This window comes from Simochromis diagramma, unplaced genomic scaffold, assembly GCF_900408965.1.
Source record: "Simochromis diagramma unplaced genomic scaffold, fSimDia1.1 OVJJ01000781.1, whole genome shotgun sequence".
Lineage (NCBI taxonomy): Eukaryota > Metazoa > Chordata > Actinopteri > Cichliformes > Cichlidae > Simochromis > Simochromis diagramma.
Genome location: NW_024386832.1, coordinates 1,595,456 through 1,611,730, shown reverse-complemented (window position 1 = coordinate 1,611,730; position 16,275 = coordinate 1,595,456). Strand labels below are relative to the sequence as shown.

General features: G+C 40.1%; 1 protein-coding gene across 1 annotated transcript; it reads left to right on the top strand.

Annotated features, from left to right (window-relative positions):
- Positions 1-2,862: 2,862 nt before the first annotated feature.
- arrdc1a (arrestin domain containing 1a) lies at positions 2,863-13,326 on the top strand. The gene is made up of 8 exons (XM_040028482.1): positions 2,863-3,046; positions 5,663-5,773; positions 6,024-6,074; positions 8,557-8,711; positions 9,211-9,393; positions 9,951-10,127; positions 10,604-11,138; positions 12,259-13,326. Exons 1-8 carry the CDS (start codon positions 2,929-2,931, stop codon positions 12,294-12,296), a joined length of 1,368 nt encoding a protein of 455 aa, XP_039884416.1. The 5' UTR covers positions 2,863-2,928; the 3' UTR covers positions 12,297-13,326.
- Positions 13,327-16,275: the final 2,949 nt, after the last annotated feature.

Sequence of the window (16,275 nt, the reverse complement as noted above, 5' to 3'; positions counted from 1 at the left end):
GAAAGAAAGAAAAAACATACAGCACCTTCAACAGAAAAATATGAGCACAGGAACACAGATCAACAATCAATTGATAATAAAGGTGGGAAGCCAAGGAAGGATACAGGAGATTCAAGGCATCCACAGTCCCCAAGGGTACCTGAAGACCTGAGCCCACACATCTCAGAGGCAAGAGAAGAAGGGAGGCTCCACATGGCCCACGGCCAAAAGGGCAAGCATCCCAGTGAGCCAGACGCAATAGGCAATCCCACCAGAGGCTAGCCAACCTGACGAGGGCCAAGGGCAGGGGCCCAAGGCCCAAACTGGGAGCTGATTCAACAGAAGAGGGCCTGAAAGCTGAAGGCTCTGCCTCCCACACTACTTTTAAATACAATAGGAACCACAAGCAAGCCAGCAGCCTGAGAGTGAAGTGCTCTCATGACAGACACTAGGACAAAGCTTTGTGGGCTGCCTCTGTTGACCGACATGCCGAGCCTCCGACAGCGTGCAGTGATGCCTTGGTGTTCGGGTCCCCCACCCGAGCCGGAGATTGATGGTGAGCCAGAGGTGGACTACTACAGGAGGCTGAGGGAGCGGCTGCGGGTGGTTCATAACTACACCTGCCAGGCCTAGGCCGGCGCCGGAGTACGACAGAAGAGGGCCTACGACATCAGGTGCCAGTGGGGGAGCTTTTGTGCTGGGCCCGAGGGGTATGGTGGTGTTGCATCAGGACAGACTCTCACCGTACCGACCGCTCGCTCAACAGTCGCCAGGGCAGGGGATGCTAGTGGCACCCCATGTTCTGTTCTGAGTGACTCTTCCCCTGCCGGCTGAGATCGGCCGGTGCGCCGAAAGATGACACCGGGACATTTGCAGGACTTTGTGTTGGGTAATGGGGTTGTCGGGGATGACTGACCCCTTAGGTGGGGGCTATGTAGCGGGTCAGGGCTGTTTGGGTTTTATTTGGCAGCTGTATTCTGTTGTTTCAGGCGGCAGCGTTATGTTGCCACGGTTACCACGTGACGCGCTCTCTCTGCGACCATGTTTTTCCTGTGTGGGGTGAGAGAGTGCTGTTGTGTCGTTGTTGTTGAATGCTAATAAACGGCTCCCTGGCTAACTCGGGGGAAGCAAGACAAAACGACACCTCTCTCTCCTCCCTGTCTGAGCAATATGGTTTGGTTAAAGATGTTTTGGTTAAACCTTTTGCCTCTTCACCAGGTAAGTCTACCTGTCTTGTAAGCAGCCCAAAAACAAATATCAGAGGTGAAAAAGACAAGTCTATTAATATCTTTCCCCCAGTAGGACATGCCCAGAATACCTCACCCAGGACGAACCTAGGAGGCATCCTAGTCAGATGCTCAAACTGCCTCGACTGGCTCTTTTTGATGTGGAGGACTAGTGGCTCTCTTCTGTGCCCATTTGAATGACTGTACTCTTCATCCTATCACTGTTGGAGAAAGGTCTCACTAGTTTGTAAATGTTCCCTTTCACTCTTTTTGCAATCCCTCTGTCACAATTTTCCCCAACACTTGTCTCTTGCACTCTCTTCTCTATCAGGCTGAGCCTGAGCCATCTGCCACGACTGATTGGGGATGAGGGTTGGGTAATCTGAATACATAATTTCCTTAGGGATTATTAAAGTATTCTGATTCTGATCTGTCTTGCTACCTACTAGATTTCCCTTCTCTGCAGTGCATACTTTTTCCATTTCCAAATTCTCTGCCACCTGGGCCACCTCTCTACAGATCACAATGTTGTATGCAAGCATCAAAGTCTACAGGGACCGATGCCTAACCTCATCTGTCACCCTATTTTTCACCACTGAAAACAAGAACAGGTTTAGAAACAGTTCCTAATGCAATCCAGCAGCTGTTACTTTGTTCCATTAAGTCATAAGAATGTAATCTGCAAGAGCACTCCCTAATGACATCAGCACATTATACTACATTGCATAAATGTCACTATCTAAAGACAATGTTGGTATCATTGATAATTAATTGTCTTTGACATACTTAACTGTTTTAACATAAGAACAAGGTAAGTATGCGGTAATACAACCTCATGGTTTTATTAATAAGCTTCATCCAAATGCAACTAAGCTCATTTGATATTAACCTGTTATGGAAAGCCACCAAACAAGAGACCTTCTGGGGATGCAGCTGAGTTACGTTTAATTAAATAAGAAAAAAAAAACAGTCTGGAGAAAATATTGTTGGTTTCAATTCAATTCAATTTTATTTATATAGCGCCAAATCACAACAAAAGTTGCCTCAAGGCGGTTAATTGATGGGTTAATTTTAGTTTGCTCACTGCTAACCTTAATATCACTGAGAATACTTAAATATCTTAAATGTGACAGTTGCCCCTCAGCTGGCTCATGCTTCATTCAGCTGTGTTAATGTAAAAAGTGTCATTTTTAATGACACCACTGAATTTCCCGGAGGAACCGCACCTGAGGGATTAATAAAGTAATCCCTAATTTAACAGTGTTTAAGTGCTCACCAGTTGGTCTGATGGTGTATGTGGTGTGTCGTCGTCAATTCTGCTTCCCAGTTTCTGGGGAAAAAACACTCTGGAATTGCTAATGGTTGTGAGGCGGTCCTTCTCCTTCAGCCATTAAGTTCTGGGAGTTGATCTACGATGAGAATACAGAGGCTGTGAGTGCTGCAGGTAAGTGTAATGGGTTTTTATGCATGTAGATATTTTCAGGCATATGATACTAGGCAAAGAAAATGAAACATTTGGAAAACTTTACTTGTTTTATGCTAAGAGATATGCTAAGAGACAACTTCGTTATTAATACGCCTGAAAAAGCAGTCTTTTATGTAACGTTTGTCCGGTGAACATGACGTCACTAAAAGGGGTGGGGACGAGGAGGTAAAAGTGAGCGCTGTCGTCTGTACGCACAGGTGATTTTCAGTCTTGTTTCGCATTGCGTCGGGTGAGAAAATGGGAAAGCTTCAGGAGTTTAAGATTGCCTTTGAGAAAAACAAAGAAGTGTACAGTCCGGGAGAGTCCATCTCTGGAACCGTGACAGTAAAACTGGGCCAACCGCTGCAGTGTAAAGGTAAGAGCCATCTGCGCTCAGCAGGTGGGAAAACGTCGACCTCGAGAAACGAGGAAGTGGGGTGATTTGGTAACGAGTCGTAATTCCTACACTGTTCCTACGCCTGGTTTTAGAAATAACTTCTCCTATTTGAAGATCACTCAGCGGTTGAAAAGCCATCCTGTGGTGTTCTGTGTTTGTGGTTCTAAAACTTGCATATGATTTTTCATTGGCCGTTTACCGCGGTGTAGCTCTGCACACTGATTCAATGGAAAATGTTTAATGAGGCCTAATGGGAAATTTGCTTCTGTGTTTTGTAACACTTGGTTCAATGTTTTATCCCAAGTTCCCAAACTATCCAAAACAAAAAAATTGACGGTCTTTCATTAAATTACAGCAAAATAACTGGATTTTGGACTATGTAAATATTCTGTTTTGATAGTTTATAATTTGTTTAACATGATTCCTAGTTCAACTCCTCAGTCCTACTCAGCTTTATAAGCATAGATTTCCTACTGTTTTTATGTTACGTGTAGTTTAAGTTTAGTTAAAAGTTGAAAGATTAGCTCAGAAAATAAGTTTAATTATACATTATTGCAGCACTGTATTCTATACACCTCACTTTACCTACCCGACATTCATATTCAATCTAAAATGACTAATTAACCTAACATGCTTGGCTTTGGTGAAAACTAACTTGAGGAAACCCACACAGGCATCAGTCCCCAAAGAAAAGCACCAGCCAGGATTTTAACCAGGGACATTTTTGTGAGGCGACTGTACTAAATACTCTATCACTTTGCTGCCTTATTCCAGTTTTGGCTCTGTGTCAAGGCCCCCCCTCTCTGAAGGGACCCTCTAAAGTAATGCACTGGGGTTGAGCAGTGTCTAATTGGTTCTGTTGTTTTATTTATTTTGTAGTGTTGTACAGTCAGACTGTACATTTAAACATACTTAAGACTGTCATCAAGAGACCAAAATGAAACTTGAAACAGGAAAAGTGAGCGTCATTGTCCAGATTGCTCTAAAAGCAACATCTCATCCATCTGAATGCACTTATTCTTTCTTCTTATTTGGGATATTTAACATCTCAAACTGTGTCAACAAGGACAATAAAAGGTAACACATTTGAATGCAGATTGCAAGGGAAAGGTTTCTTCTACTCTTTGTAGCTCTCAACCTGCTGAGTGGCGTCTTTGTGTTTTGTTACTTTGAATGCTTGCGAGGCCTCTGGTCTGTTTACATTCCTCTTCAGGTAAAGCTGGTCGGACTGTCGGCTCAAGATCTCTTATGCTACATGCTACAGTTTCACCGTTTAAAATACTAATGGTATATTAAACTATTTTAAGTACTGTGATGAGACGCGCCACTGAAAAATATTAACACTGCAATAAAAATCTTCGTTTCACTCACCACTATTCACTTAAACAGCCAGTTTATTGAAGAACCTACAAACAACTTTTGATATGTTCTGTTTTGTTTTGGGATTTCTTGAGACTGGTAAAGGTTGTGTTTAATATTCTAAACGTTTTTGGCGCTCTTCATTCTGTTCATGTGATGCCGTCATTGTAGCAGTGTGCCCCTGGACAGCAAAGCAAAGCTTTCTTCTATTGCTGTTAACTCGAATGTGTTACTGAGAACATTTTGAACATTTTTATGTGACTTAAAATTGGGAATATAACAACATGTATTTGGACCACAGACTGTATTGAAAAGATGGACATTCTTACCTTTATGTCAACCATTTAATTTCTGGACAAACATCACCACATTGTAGGTCCTGGACGTTATTAGCAGGTATTATTGTTGCTGGTATGTTCTTTCAGAGGTAGATGTGCCTTTATTTTGAGCATATGCTGAAACACGTGAAATTTAATTGGCATTCAGTAATAGACACCATAACTCAATTTTAAAACTTTAATCACAAAAGCTGAAGCACAAACTTCTTGGTAAGTCATTATTTTAACAAACCATATTACTTGTTAGATCATTTTTCAATCGAGATGGTTCTCCAAAGGCACCAACAGCACAAAACTGCTTAAATAAGTAATGATGTATGAACAAAATAGAAACAAATTTGTCTAACATTGAAGCTGTAAAGCTGGGGTATTTTTTTATGTTCATAAAATGTAGGACCTGGATTTTATGTAATGGTTACCTTTGTTTCTGTTAATGAAGGATTACATTAAAACAGTAATAAAGCATTCAGACTAGTTAAATAACCTTCAGACTTTGACCAACAGTAGACTGTAGGAACAATACAATGTTGTGGAATATTTGGCTGCCTTTAACACTTTCCTAATCTGGTGAAAATCTGGTTCAAGCATTTTATGGTTTTCAGTATAAAGTCAAGCTTTCTTTATACTTTTGACCAGTAATTGGTTTTTGGTCTGTTTTTGTTACAAAACATTAGCTGGCTTAGGCTATTTCCCAAATCAAATAATGCATCCTAAACTCTCCTGAAGGGTGTTTATTACAGGTCTTTTGCACATATTGATGTTGTATAAATCTGGAGCAATATGCCATTAAACAGACCAATAACACACCCTTGAGGAAAAGACTGATTACGAAAAGTGTTTCCTGCTGTGGCTACTACGAATCGTCTGTAGTTAAACTTGTGTATTTTCTTATCTGCAGCTATCAAAGTGAACTGCAATGGTTTCTGCGGCATCACCAATAAGTTCAATGACACAGCATGGACGATGGAGGAGCAGTACTTCAACAGCACGATCTCAGTGGCAGACAAAGGTGTGCTTCCAAATGCTAATTAAAACCGTGTGCAAATGTCCAGTGTCCACAAAATACTTCCTTGTGAGATGGTTTGTTGTGATAATTGAGACAAATTTGCAAATGGAACTGGTTCATGTGACAATATGTGAAGATTACAACTTCTCATTTTCCACTGCAGCCTTGAGGCATAGCTGACTGTTTGGAAACAACAGGGCAACTGTTACTGTTTCCATCAAAGGATTTTATTTGTGCTTTGTGTCCCAAATAGGTACCCTGAAAGAGGGACTGCACACATTTCCCTTCAAGTTTCTCATACCAGGTAGGTGAAGTTGATGGGATAATTCTGCATGTGTTTATTTTCCCCTTGCATTTCCCAGTTTGTCAGACATGTCCTGGCATGTCGTGAGGATGGGACTGGTTTTCTTTTCCTCCCAAAATGTTAAGTGTGTGTGTGTGTGTGTGTGTGTACACAATATGCATGCTTTTGTTGTCTCGTCAGTTCGCCTCAACATACGCTCGTCATATTCTGCGATATGATTTACTCTGACGTGTTTGACGAGGTTAGTGGCGTTGCCACAGCACCTCACTTTCTTGCCACATGTATCATCATCGCGTCTTGGCTGTTTGTGGAGGTAAAATACGTCCACACATGACTTTGTTTACGCTCAGCCATTGTGAGTGCGCACGCCAGAGGCTGCGACACATTTATTCAGCCGTATTTCACATATGACTGTGAAATGCGTAAGAGGAGGTAGTTCCTTCCAATGTAGATAATCCCAATGATGTAGTTTCTTTCCACTGTGTTCCTGTTAATGAAAAACTACAAATTTACCCCAAAGTACTAAAATGGTGATATTTTAATATGAGAATCGATTTTCGAGCATAAATTACTGGTATTGGAAGAATCAATATTTCAATATCAATCCGCACACCGCTAGTGAAGGGTTATTTCTCATGATGGTTGGGGTGGTTTTAGTTTAACCTCCAGATAAAGTGGTTAAGAGATCAAATTGATTCTTTGTTCACAACCTGCTCATAAATTTGTTCCTTTTATTAGCTTTTTCTTCTTCTGTTTTTACATTTTTGCCTGACTATTTGATCTTCAGCAAGGCTTTGGGTTGTTCATTTTTCAGTGTTGTGTTGAAAAACAACAGTGTAGTCATGAGTCTTGACTGCGTCACTGACATAGGTATGCTGGGCAGCACTGACGCTGTGAGATAAGGTCACTCTAAATCTTTGGCACTATCAGAATTTTGTCCATCAGTAGTGATAAAGCAATTGCAACAGTTCTCGTTTTGGGGCCACCACAACAGATAATTTGGCCCTTATAACCTGCCATCAGTCATCTTTTCTCTGGAACGGGCCACAATTGCAGAGCGTATACATGAGTTGAATGAGGTGCCATGATGGTGTCTAACTAAGAAGAGACTGGTGGATGCTTTCCCGTACCATCCCTGTAATGGTTACTGTGACATCAGCAGTATACAGTGTGTTCCACTGACTCATAACAATGCAATCTTTGAGAGAACTCCCTGATTACACCATTAATTGTTATGGACTCTTAAGATAACTGTGCATAAAGATGACGAGACAGTTGAATAATGAGGAAATATTTTAGTATCACCATTTGAAGACTTGTTAACTTTTTATTCAGTGCCAAAACTGTTGCCTGAAATAAAATACTTGACTTCCTTTCTATACATTGTCTTGATTTGTTTTGGCTGTCACACAATAGAACACAGGCAACAGTGTTTAGTCATTGTGTAGGTGCATGTCTGCAAGATGACATGCAGACAAGACAAGAAGCCTTTTATGTAATGTAGCTAGGATCACAGAAACTCAGAACCAGTCAAGCCAGTTTTTGTGAATGTGATATGATTCATTAAGCTTGTTTGCTTTCACTCCTAGAGTGCTGGCAGGTGCCTACGAAGTTTTTGTTTGTTTGTTTCTTGGTTTGTTTCTTGGTTTGTTTCTGTATTTGTCAAGGTTTGGAAGGTTAATAAAGAGAAGAGCTCTATACTTTATAAATTAATATCATAGTTCTTTTGGGAAAAGGTGTCAAAACTCAGCAGCTATTTTGGAATTAATCTGGATGGATTATAGCTTTAAATTCAGTTCAGCGGCTCGGACATTAAAAACATTGTCAGTCAAATCCAGTGAAAGCTATTTCAAATGTTTGGTGCCCCAAAATAGGTAGTTAGTTTTTTCCCTGCAAGTTATGCTACTACCAATATTACTGTTATTACTGTTCATGCACACAGTATCAGAACTATACAGCTTCATTAAAGGACTAGAGTTAGTGTTGACAGAAACCATGTCTTATCCTACTTTATGTTATAGACAAAAACACAAACAGAAAGCAGAGTTGGTTACATTTTTACAATGTTTTAAAGCACAGCTGTACATGTAGGTTAATTAAACACAGCACAAAGTACAATTACTTTGTTACTGTACCTATGAACAATTCTGAGGTATCTGTATTTTACTTGAGTATTTATTCTCACAATGTTTTCTTTTGGTCCCTACATTCTTCAACAAGTCTTTTATAGTCTTCATGTTCAATAAGTGTGTTACTTGAGGGTTAACACATTTTAGAGGAGTTACTCAAACATCCCTTCCAGACATTAAAAGGATTTAAATCTAAAATGACAGATCACTAATATTGTGGCCGCCTGAGGAAAAAATATCCCTGCTCCTGGGTGCTCTTCACTCTTTCTGCAAAAAACTAACTCTTTTAAAAACAACTGTAGTTCATGCTACTGTATAACTACAAACTAACACAGTTTACTTCTTCCCCACAGCCACTGCTCCAACGTCTTTTGAAGGCATCTATGGAAGGATCATTTACAGAGTGAGGGCTTTTATTGACACACCACGATTTTCCAAGGACTACACCACAGAGAAAGCTTTCTTCCTGCTAAGCCTTCTGAACCTGAATGAAGTGCCAGATATATGGGTGAGACATTATAGCTGTATGTCTGTATTCAGTCCCTGAATGGTTGGTCCTAAACACTGAGTTAATTAGTCTTCAGAGTTCAAACACACAACAGCCAAGTTTTTGATTTGGAGTTTGGACCAACCCTAACACTTTGCTGTTTATCAGAAATAGTTCCAATGAATCCACAAACTTTAGATTTTTGGATAACTGGACAAAGAACACAAGAGAACTTGCACATCTTCCTCATCCCATGGGGCAGGTGCAGAGCTGAAAACAATGGGACAGGGAGGAGGTAGAGTCTGATGAAGAGCAGGTGTGCAGTTGTCAACTAAATGCAATAAATGGGGAATCTAGAGTTCTGCATTTGTGTGAACCGTTAATTCTAATCCTTTGAATAACTAGACAAGAAACTGTTTAAGTGTTATTTGCTTTGTTTTGTACTTATTGGCATTTAGATTCACCAAATTAATTTAAAGTCAATTATACTATTCAGTGTCTTTTGCCATGACCCATATAGGGAACCTGCTCATCTGCAGTGACTCAGCAGTTCACCTACATGTTGATGAAAACTGGCACAATAGTCTTGAGGGCTCAGACGCACATGAAGGGTTACACACCAGGAGAGATCATTCAGGTGACCGCCAACATCCACAACCAATCTGGGAAGAACACTGGCAACATGGCAGCCAGTCTGATGCAGGTTAGAACTTTATATCTCCTTAACTCTGGTTACCTTCTGGTATTAGTTTTCTCACTTTTAGTGTTATGTTTTTACATTTACAATCCATGTTTTAAACTTATTTTCTTATCTTCTAAATATGATTGCTGCGTCGATAAACTCAACAGAAGACCAAACTTGAGTCTGACACTACAGGAATAACAGTTTCTAAATTTACTATTGCTAGCTACTAGCAGTCCTGCTCGCATTTAGCAGGACTGGCCCTTCTGGCATTTTCTTCTATAAGTTAATTGAATGTCAAAAGTATTTGTTCATCTGTCTTTGCATGCATATGAACTTAACTGACATACCATTCTTAATGAATAGGGTTCTAATATGATGTTGGCCTAGGCTTTGTAGCTATTACAGCTTCAATTCTTCTGGGAAGGCTTTCCACAATGTTTGAAAGTGTGCTTATGAGAATTTTGACTATTCTTCCAGAAGCCTATTTGTCAGATCACACGCTGACTTTGGGCTGTATTTTGCAGTCAAAACACACTGATCACAGTTTCTGACTATCCATAGTCGTATGTTTTCAGAGAGTGACCTATGAGACGAAGAAGCCGACCCATGATGTGAGAATAATAGCGGAGGTGGAGGGAGGCGTGGTGAAAGCTGGCAAAGAGGTGGAGTGGAAGGAGCAGATCATTGTTCCTCCCCTGCCTCAGTCCTCCCTCGCTGGCTGTGAGCTTATAAAGATCGAATATTATGTCAAAGTAGGTTCATATTCCTTCTCTGATACATACTCAGTATTGCTTTGCTACCTGTCTGAAAAATTATGAGTAGTATGTGCAATACTGTAAGCATGAGGATAGCTGCAAGAACCTATATTATTTATTTATATATACACACACACACACACACACACACACACACACACACACACACACACACACACACACACACACACACACACACACACACACACACACACACACACACACACAGTTTAAATGATGATCCCAATGTTTAGCCAAGGTTTTGAATAATCAGGTCAGTGACAAGCAATTCCTAGTAATCCCTAAGAGCCAAGAGCTCCCATAGTCTAAAAAATGTGATTTTTTTTTTTTGTGCTGATTTAAACTTTTGACCAGCTGACAAAGCAGATTTACATCCTCTAATATTGACAAAGAATGAAAATCAGTCTATTCCACCAACCGACATTCTTTTTTTTGTTCTGCTGATGAACCAGGTGTGTCTGAAGTCTCCTGATGTCATGCTGACACTACCCATCCACATTGGGAACGTCGCATTAGACAAAAAACAACGGCCTTCCAAAAAAGCATCTGCTCCTTCCACTGAGGATACGCCAGCCTCTGACTCAACACTAGACACATCCATTTCTGCCTCCTCGCCCACCTTGCCCCCTCGTCCAGCCCCAAAACCTGCTCCTCGTCTTGCCCCTCGCTCTAGGGGATCCTCCCACAATTCCCCCAGCGCTCCTCCAGCTGACTACCACCCAGGAGCAGAGGGAGGGGCCTTGATGAATGAGGACTTCCAAAACAAGCGGCAGTCTCAACTGGTGTCACCCAATGCATTTAGTTATGCACCAGGCCTCTTTTTTCCTCAAAACCAGCAGCCAGTCGGACCAGCTGCAGCACCCAACGGGCCTGAATTTAGTGGGTCCACAGGAACCACAAGTCTTTACCCCTCTTTGAATGGTACCACTTCAGTGGCAACACCACAGATCCTGCCTCCAGACTACAGCACTTCAGATTATCCAAAAGGTCAGTTGCCACACAATCTACCACTGTTGCTCTAGAAATCAGTAGACTCTACTTTTTAAAAAACTTCAGCGGTGGTTCAAGCCTCATCGCTGAGTAACTACTCACAGTATCGACTGCAACAACTTTAATGAACCCTTAGTTACTCCTAGAAGTTCCTTAAGTAATGGTTCCTGTAGCTGCTTATTAGACTTTGGACTCGATTTAACAGTCCTAGGCCATGCAACACTAATGGTTAAGGCAGGACTCTGACATCCAGTTTTGATTTCTTCTCCTATATCAGCATTGATGTGGAGGTTTCAATAGCAACGCTTATCTTTTGGGAATACTACAGTGGCTACCTGTGCCGTCATGGCAAGCATAAATAGATGGCTGTATGATGATTTTACCAGCAACTGGTCTGGATATTCTGGGGCCTTCAAAACCTCTTGCTGCAGTTTTGAATTTATTGTTCCCTTAATGATTGAAAGACTGGGTAGCAAAGCAGCCCAAACCATGATGATCCCTCCACCATGCTTCATATTATGTCATAGTCTGTAGGAATGTTTTGTACCTTTGTGCAGCATGGCAGCCAGTTTAAAATCTCAATCTGCATGGAATTCTTTGGAACAGGAATTCATGTTGGTGGAATGCAATGGCTTACTAATTGTAAAGTATCATCAGCTCATCCCTGTTCACCAGAAACAGAGTCTCATGAACCCCAACGTAGTTCAGTAAAAGTTTCTGGTGTGACACAGTCACTGCAAGGTGTTAGTGGTGTTGCTCAGCAATCCCATGGGTGTGGCTCTTTGCAGAATCAATGCAGCTCTTCCCCACAGCAGTACTCTTAAGGAAATTAATAGGAGATTGATTGGCTCTACAAATTCACATATAGGAAAGTCCAGTTGCGGGATAAAGTCTAGTTACCCAACTAGCTTCATGCTGTGAAAATAGGTGCAGTGATTTGATCCATCAGGAGAACCACAGCTACTAATGTGGTCCAAACAAGAGTGTATTCTGATTGAACAAAGTCAACTGGAATACAAGGACCTAGCTCATACTGCTTGTTTTGTGGCAATATATAAAGTGTGGTATTTAACAGTGTTTAAATATTAACCAGTTGGTTTGATGGTGTGTGTTTCAGAGGCTCCTCCTTCTTACAATGCGAGCTGCAACACATGAGATGGACAAAGAAGAAGAAACCAGGAACGACTAACAATTAACTGATATTCAACAAAATGTTGAGGTGAAGTTCATGTGTAATGTTGCCGCATTTCTAATATAAGAGCCCTGCCATTTTAAAAAGTTAAAAAAAAAAAAAGAGAGACATTCACAATCCACATGAAACCTAGTGTATCCTGGTGTAATGAGCGGATTTTTACTTTACGCTTTTAGAAATCATTTTTTTTGATAAAGTGATCAAAAGTGGCTGCCCGGTGAACAAGTGTCTTCAGTTATCAAAGGAGGAATCCTTTCTGCAGCAAGTCACCACCAAAAACCAGATTTGATATGCTTTTAGCACATTGAATGAAAGGAGAGAGAAGCTGCATTTTACTTGGTTGTACACTATTTAGTTTTAAATTGTGGGTTATTAAAAATACCTTAAATAGCATCTGTGATGTCATGTTAGTTTTTTATAATAATATAATATAATAATTGAAAACAAGTCCAGAATTTAATTATGTTGATGTCATTCCAAATTTAAACTGTAGGATTTGAAATGAAACAGATGTCGCCTTATCATCTTGAAATGCTTTGTTCAGAAAGTGTTTTGTTTTTGTTTTAATATGCTTTTAATCAGTTTGCTGATGTGTGATGGTGTTAAACGAGCACTGTTCCTTTTGTAAGCGGTCTACATGTAGCTCTGTGAGGACATGATATGGTGGCGTTTAGCCAGATCTCCATCTGTTGAGGCATTTACTTTCATGTCTTGTGCTGTAGGACATAAAAGTAAATGACCAATGGGGTTGTGTTTTCCTTCTTTTTCACTACTGCATGTATGTCACCTACATTATATGTTGGTTCTGTATGTGCCTTTTAGTTGTTCCACAATAAGGCAGGTGTGACCTGATGCTATATTTGGGCCTTCATAATGAATAACAATAACATCTTCATATTTCTTTGTTGAATCACTTGAGCATGCTGAAAGCCCATTTATTTATTGTTCCAACTCCCAACTACTGTTTGGATTCTAATAAACCTGTGAAACCCATAAATTGTGTCATACTTAAGACTTATTAAGCATTTTTTAAGACTTTTTTTTTAAAGGAATCCAGTTACACTAACCGGTCATTTTCACCCACCACTTGCTAACTTGCTTATATTCCTGCTAAAAGCCTGACAGAGTCCATCTGTTTGTTTTTTGCCTAAGTGCAGTGTGGAGTTTGAGGCAGAATGAGCATGTCCCATTGCTTTTTCTTTTTGTTATCACTGGCTGCCAAAAACCTGGAGTTTCACGTGCCACTGAAGGTTTTTGGAAACACTTTGTAAAGGTGTTTTGTTTTTTTTGTGTCATGATTCTTAATATACAGTGGTGTGAAAAAGTGTTTGTCCCCTTACTGATATTTTTATGTATGTTTGTCACATTTACATATTTCAGATCATTAAACACATTTAGTTTCAGTTTAGCTCAGTGGGTGAGCAGGTGACCCAGTCTGACCCAAGGCCCCCCAAAAATAAATAAATCGAAATAACACAAGTGAACCCAAAATGCATTTTTCAAATTAATGTAATTAACATTAAGGGGAAAAATCGAAACCCCTGTGTGCCCCCTAAACTGCAATAACTGGCAATGAGTCTTTTACAGTTCTGTGGAGGAATTTTGGCCACTCCAGTCTTCATTTGGTTTTTGAGCCATTCAGAGGTGGACTTGCTGGTGTGTTTTTGGATCATTGTTCTGCGTTTAAAAAAATAAATAAATAAAATAAAAATAAACCAAGTGTGGTTCAGCTTGAGGTTACGAACCAGTTGTTTTTCTTTGTTATCTTTGTCTAATATTTACATTTGTTTAATGATCTTAAATGTGGCAAACAAGAAAATCAGGAAGGGCTCAACCACTAACTGCTCAACAGATGCCTTGAAACCTCTTTTTAAACTATAAAATAATATTAAAGTTATCTTCTTTTGGCTGCTCTCTTTAAGAATTACTACAGGAAAGGCTTACAAGGTGGTAGTGAGACCGGCTAATTTTCACCCCATCTCTAGAATCTTCTATCACACCAACCCTATCCTTTAGGATTGTTTGGACATGTACAACCTTTCTTCTTTAGCTTTGTCTTTAACCCACTCAACCCAAGCTGTTCCTTTGATACTCATTTCTAATCTTGTAACTCCCAAGAACTTCCATCATCTCTAAACTATATCATAGCAGGTCTCACTACCATCTTGTAAGCTTTTCCTTTCTCTCTAGCTGATAGCCTTCTGTCACAAATAACCCCTGACATTCAACTCAACCCAATCCCCACCCTAACTGCACACGTTTACTTCAACTCTTGTGAACTGTTCACTGGATGGTTGACCCCAGTTTTTTTTGTTTTGTTTTTTTTGTCATCCATCTTCAATTATTTTATTGAAGTATATTGGAGATGAGTCTTTTTACAGGGTGGAATGGTTGTAAAGCATCTATTTTTAATAACTTTGAAAAAAAAGAATTTGTTACCCAAATGTAATTCATTTTGTCAAAATTGTACATACAGGCTCAAATAATGTTTAACATTTAACCAAATGTTAACCACTAATATTTGGTTAAATGTCCATCTCGACCTAACCCTTCTTGTTGCCATTAACAAGCTTCTGGTAAAATTTCGAACAGATATTTGACCACTCTTGGGTAGTTTTGAGGCACAGATTTGGAGAGCAGTCCACAACTTTTCAGTGCAGCTGAGGTTGGAGCTTTGAAGCCATTGCAGAAGCTTAATGTTAAATGATTTGTGTTTGGGATCATTATTCTGTTGGAACCTCCAGTTGTGTCCAAGTTCTAACTATAGTTACCGATTTGGAGATGAAGTTGAGGAATAACAAGGTAGTCATCCTCCTATCCCATCCACTTTGTGCAATCAGAATCAGGGAAACCTTATTAATCCCAGAGGGTAATTGAGTTGTTATAGCAGCAAATATACAACAAAAATCAAGCACTCATACAAAATGAGTGTGGAAACAGAGTTATGATACATACATATTAAGATAAATATAGAGATATAAGTATAACTATACATATAAATCTAAAAGGACGAGTATGTCTGCAAATATGTCATGGTGTACATGGTGCATTGTAGTGTGACTAATTCTGTTCCACATTTGTGGATCTGACCCAAGTGGATGAATTAAAGAGTGTGATAGCAGTAGACTTGTAGTCAAGAGACCAAGACAATACCAAGACCAGAGGGTATCGAGACCAAGACTCAGACAAAAAAAGTCTTTAAACTGCAGCCAGATGCTGCTTCGTTTACGGGTGTCAGCCATATTTATGTATTTTTGCGATGCACAGCCCTCCTCTCTCTCACCCTCTCTGTTTTTCACATAATGATATTATCCTATATCCTTGCATGTAATTGGCCACAATATGGAGGGATTGGAGCATAGCTGAGCCGCTGTGTGAGAGCTGAGCAGCCAAAGGAAATTAAGTGAGGAGCGGCTCTCGCTCAATGGGAGTCTATTCTTCTGATTCACTACAAAGCGCTCTCTAAGCACGGCTCTTAGAGCTGATGCTTTTGCGCACGACACATTATCAAACGTTACGTTGTGTGTCATGGATACTGTTGACTCCATAGGCGGAGCCAGACATTTTATACACCTGGGGCTTAGCCCTAAAGGGTCGTATGCATGTGGGATGGGGGTTAGAAATGACTGAAAGATTTATTAGGCTGTGTTTTGAGTTTTGTTTAAAAAAGAATGACTTCATCTTTTCCTGATGGCATGAAGTTGGCTTTAATGTTAGTTGTAAGGTCTTGGGGTTGTTACAGCTTCACCTTGATCACAAACTACACCACCATCGAACTAAAACATAACATAAAATTCAATGAATGAAATAGTAAGACGAGTGAAATAAAGACATAAAATGATCTATATAACATACAAACATACCTCGCTGGCTGAGCCCTGCTTTGAGGCAGAAATGCGCACCTCTACATATACTTTTAAGAAACAACTTTCTCTGAATTAA

Coding starts and splice junctions, on each gene's coding strand:
- arrdc1a (XM_040028482.1), top strand. CDS start 2,929: ATGGGAAAGCTTCAGGAGTTTAAGATTGCCTTTGAGAAAAACAAAGAA. Junction 3,047..5,662: donor CCAACCGCTGCAGTGTAAAG/GTAAGAGCCATC, acceptor TCTTATCTGCAG/CTATCAAAGTGAACTGCAAT. Junction 10,128..10,603: donor AGATCGAATATTATGTCAAA/GTAGGTTCATAT, acceptor CTGATGAACCAG/GTGTGTCTGAAGTCTCCTGA.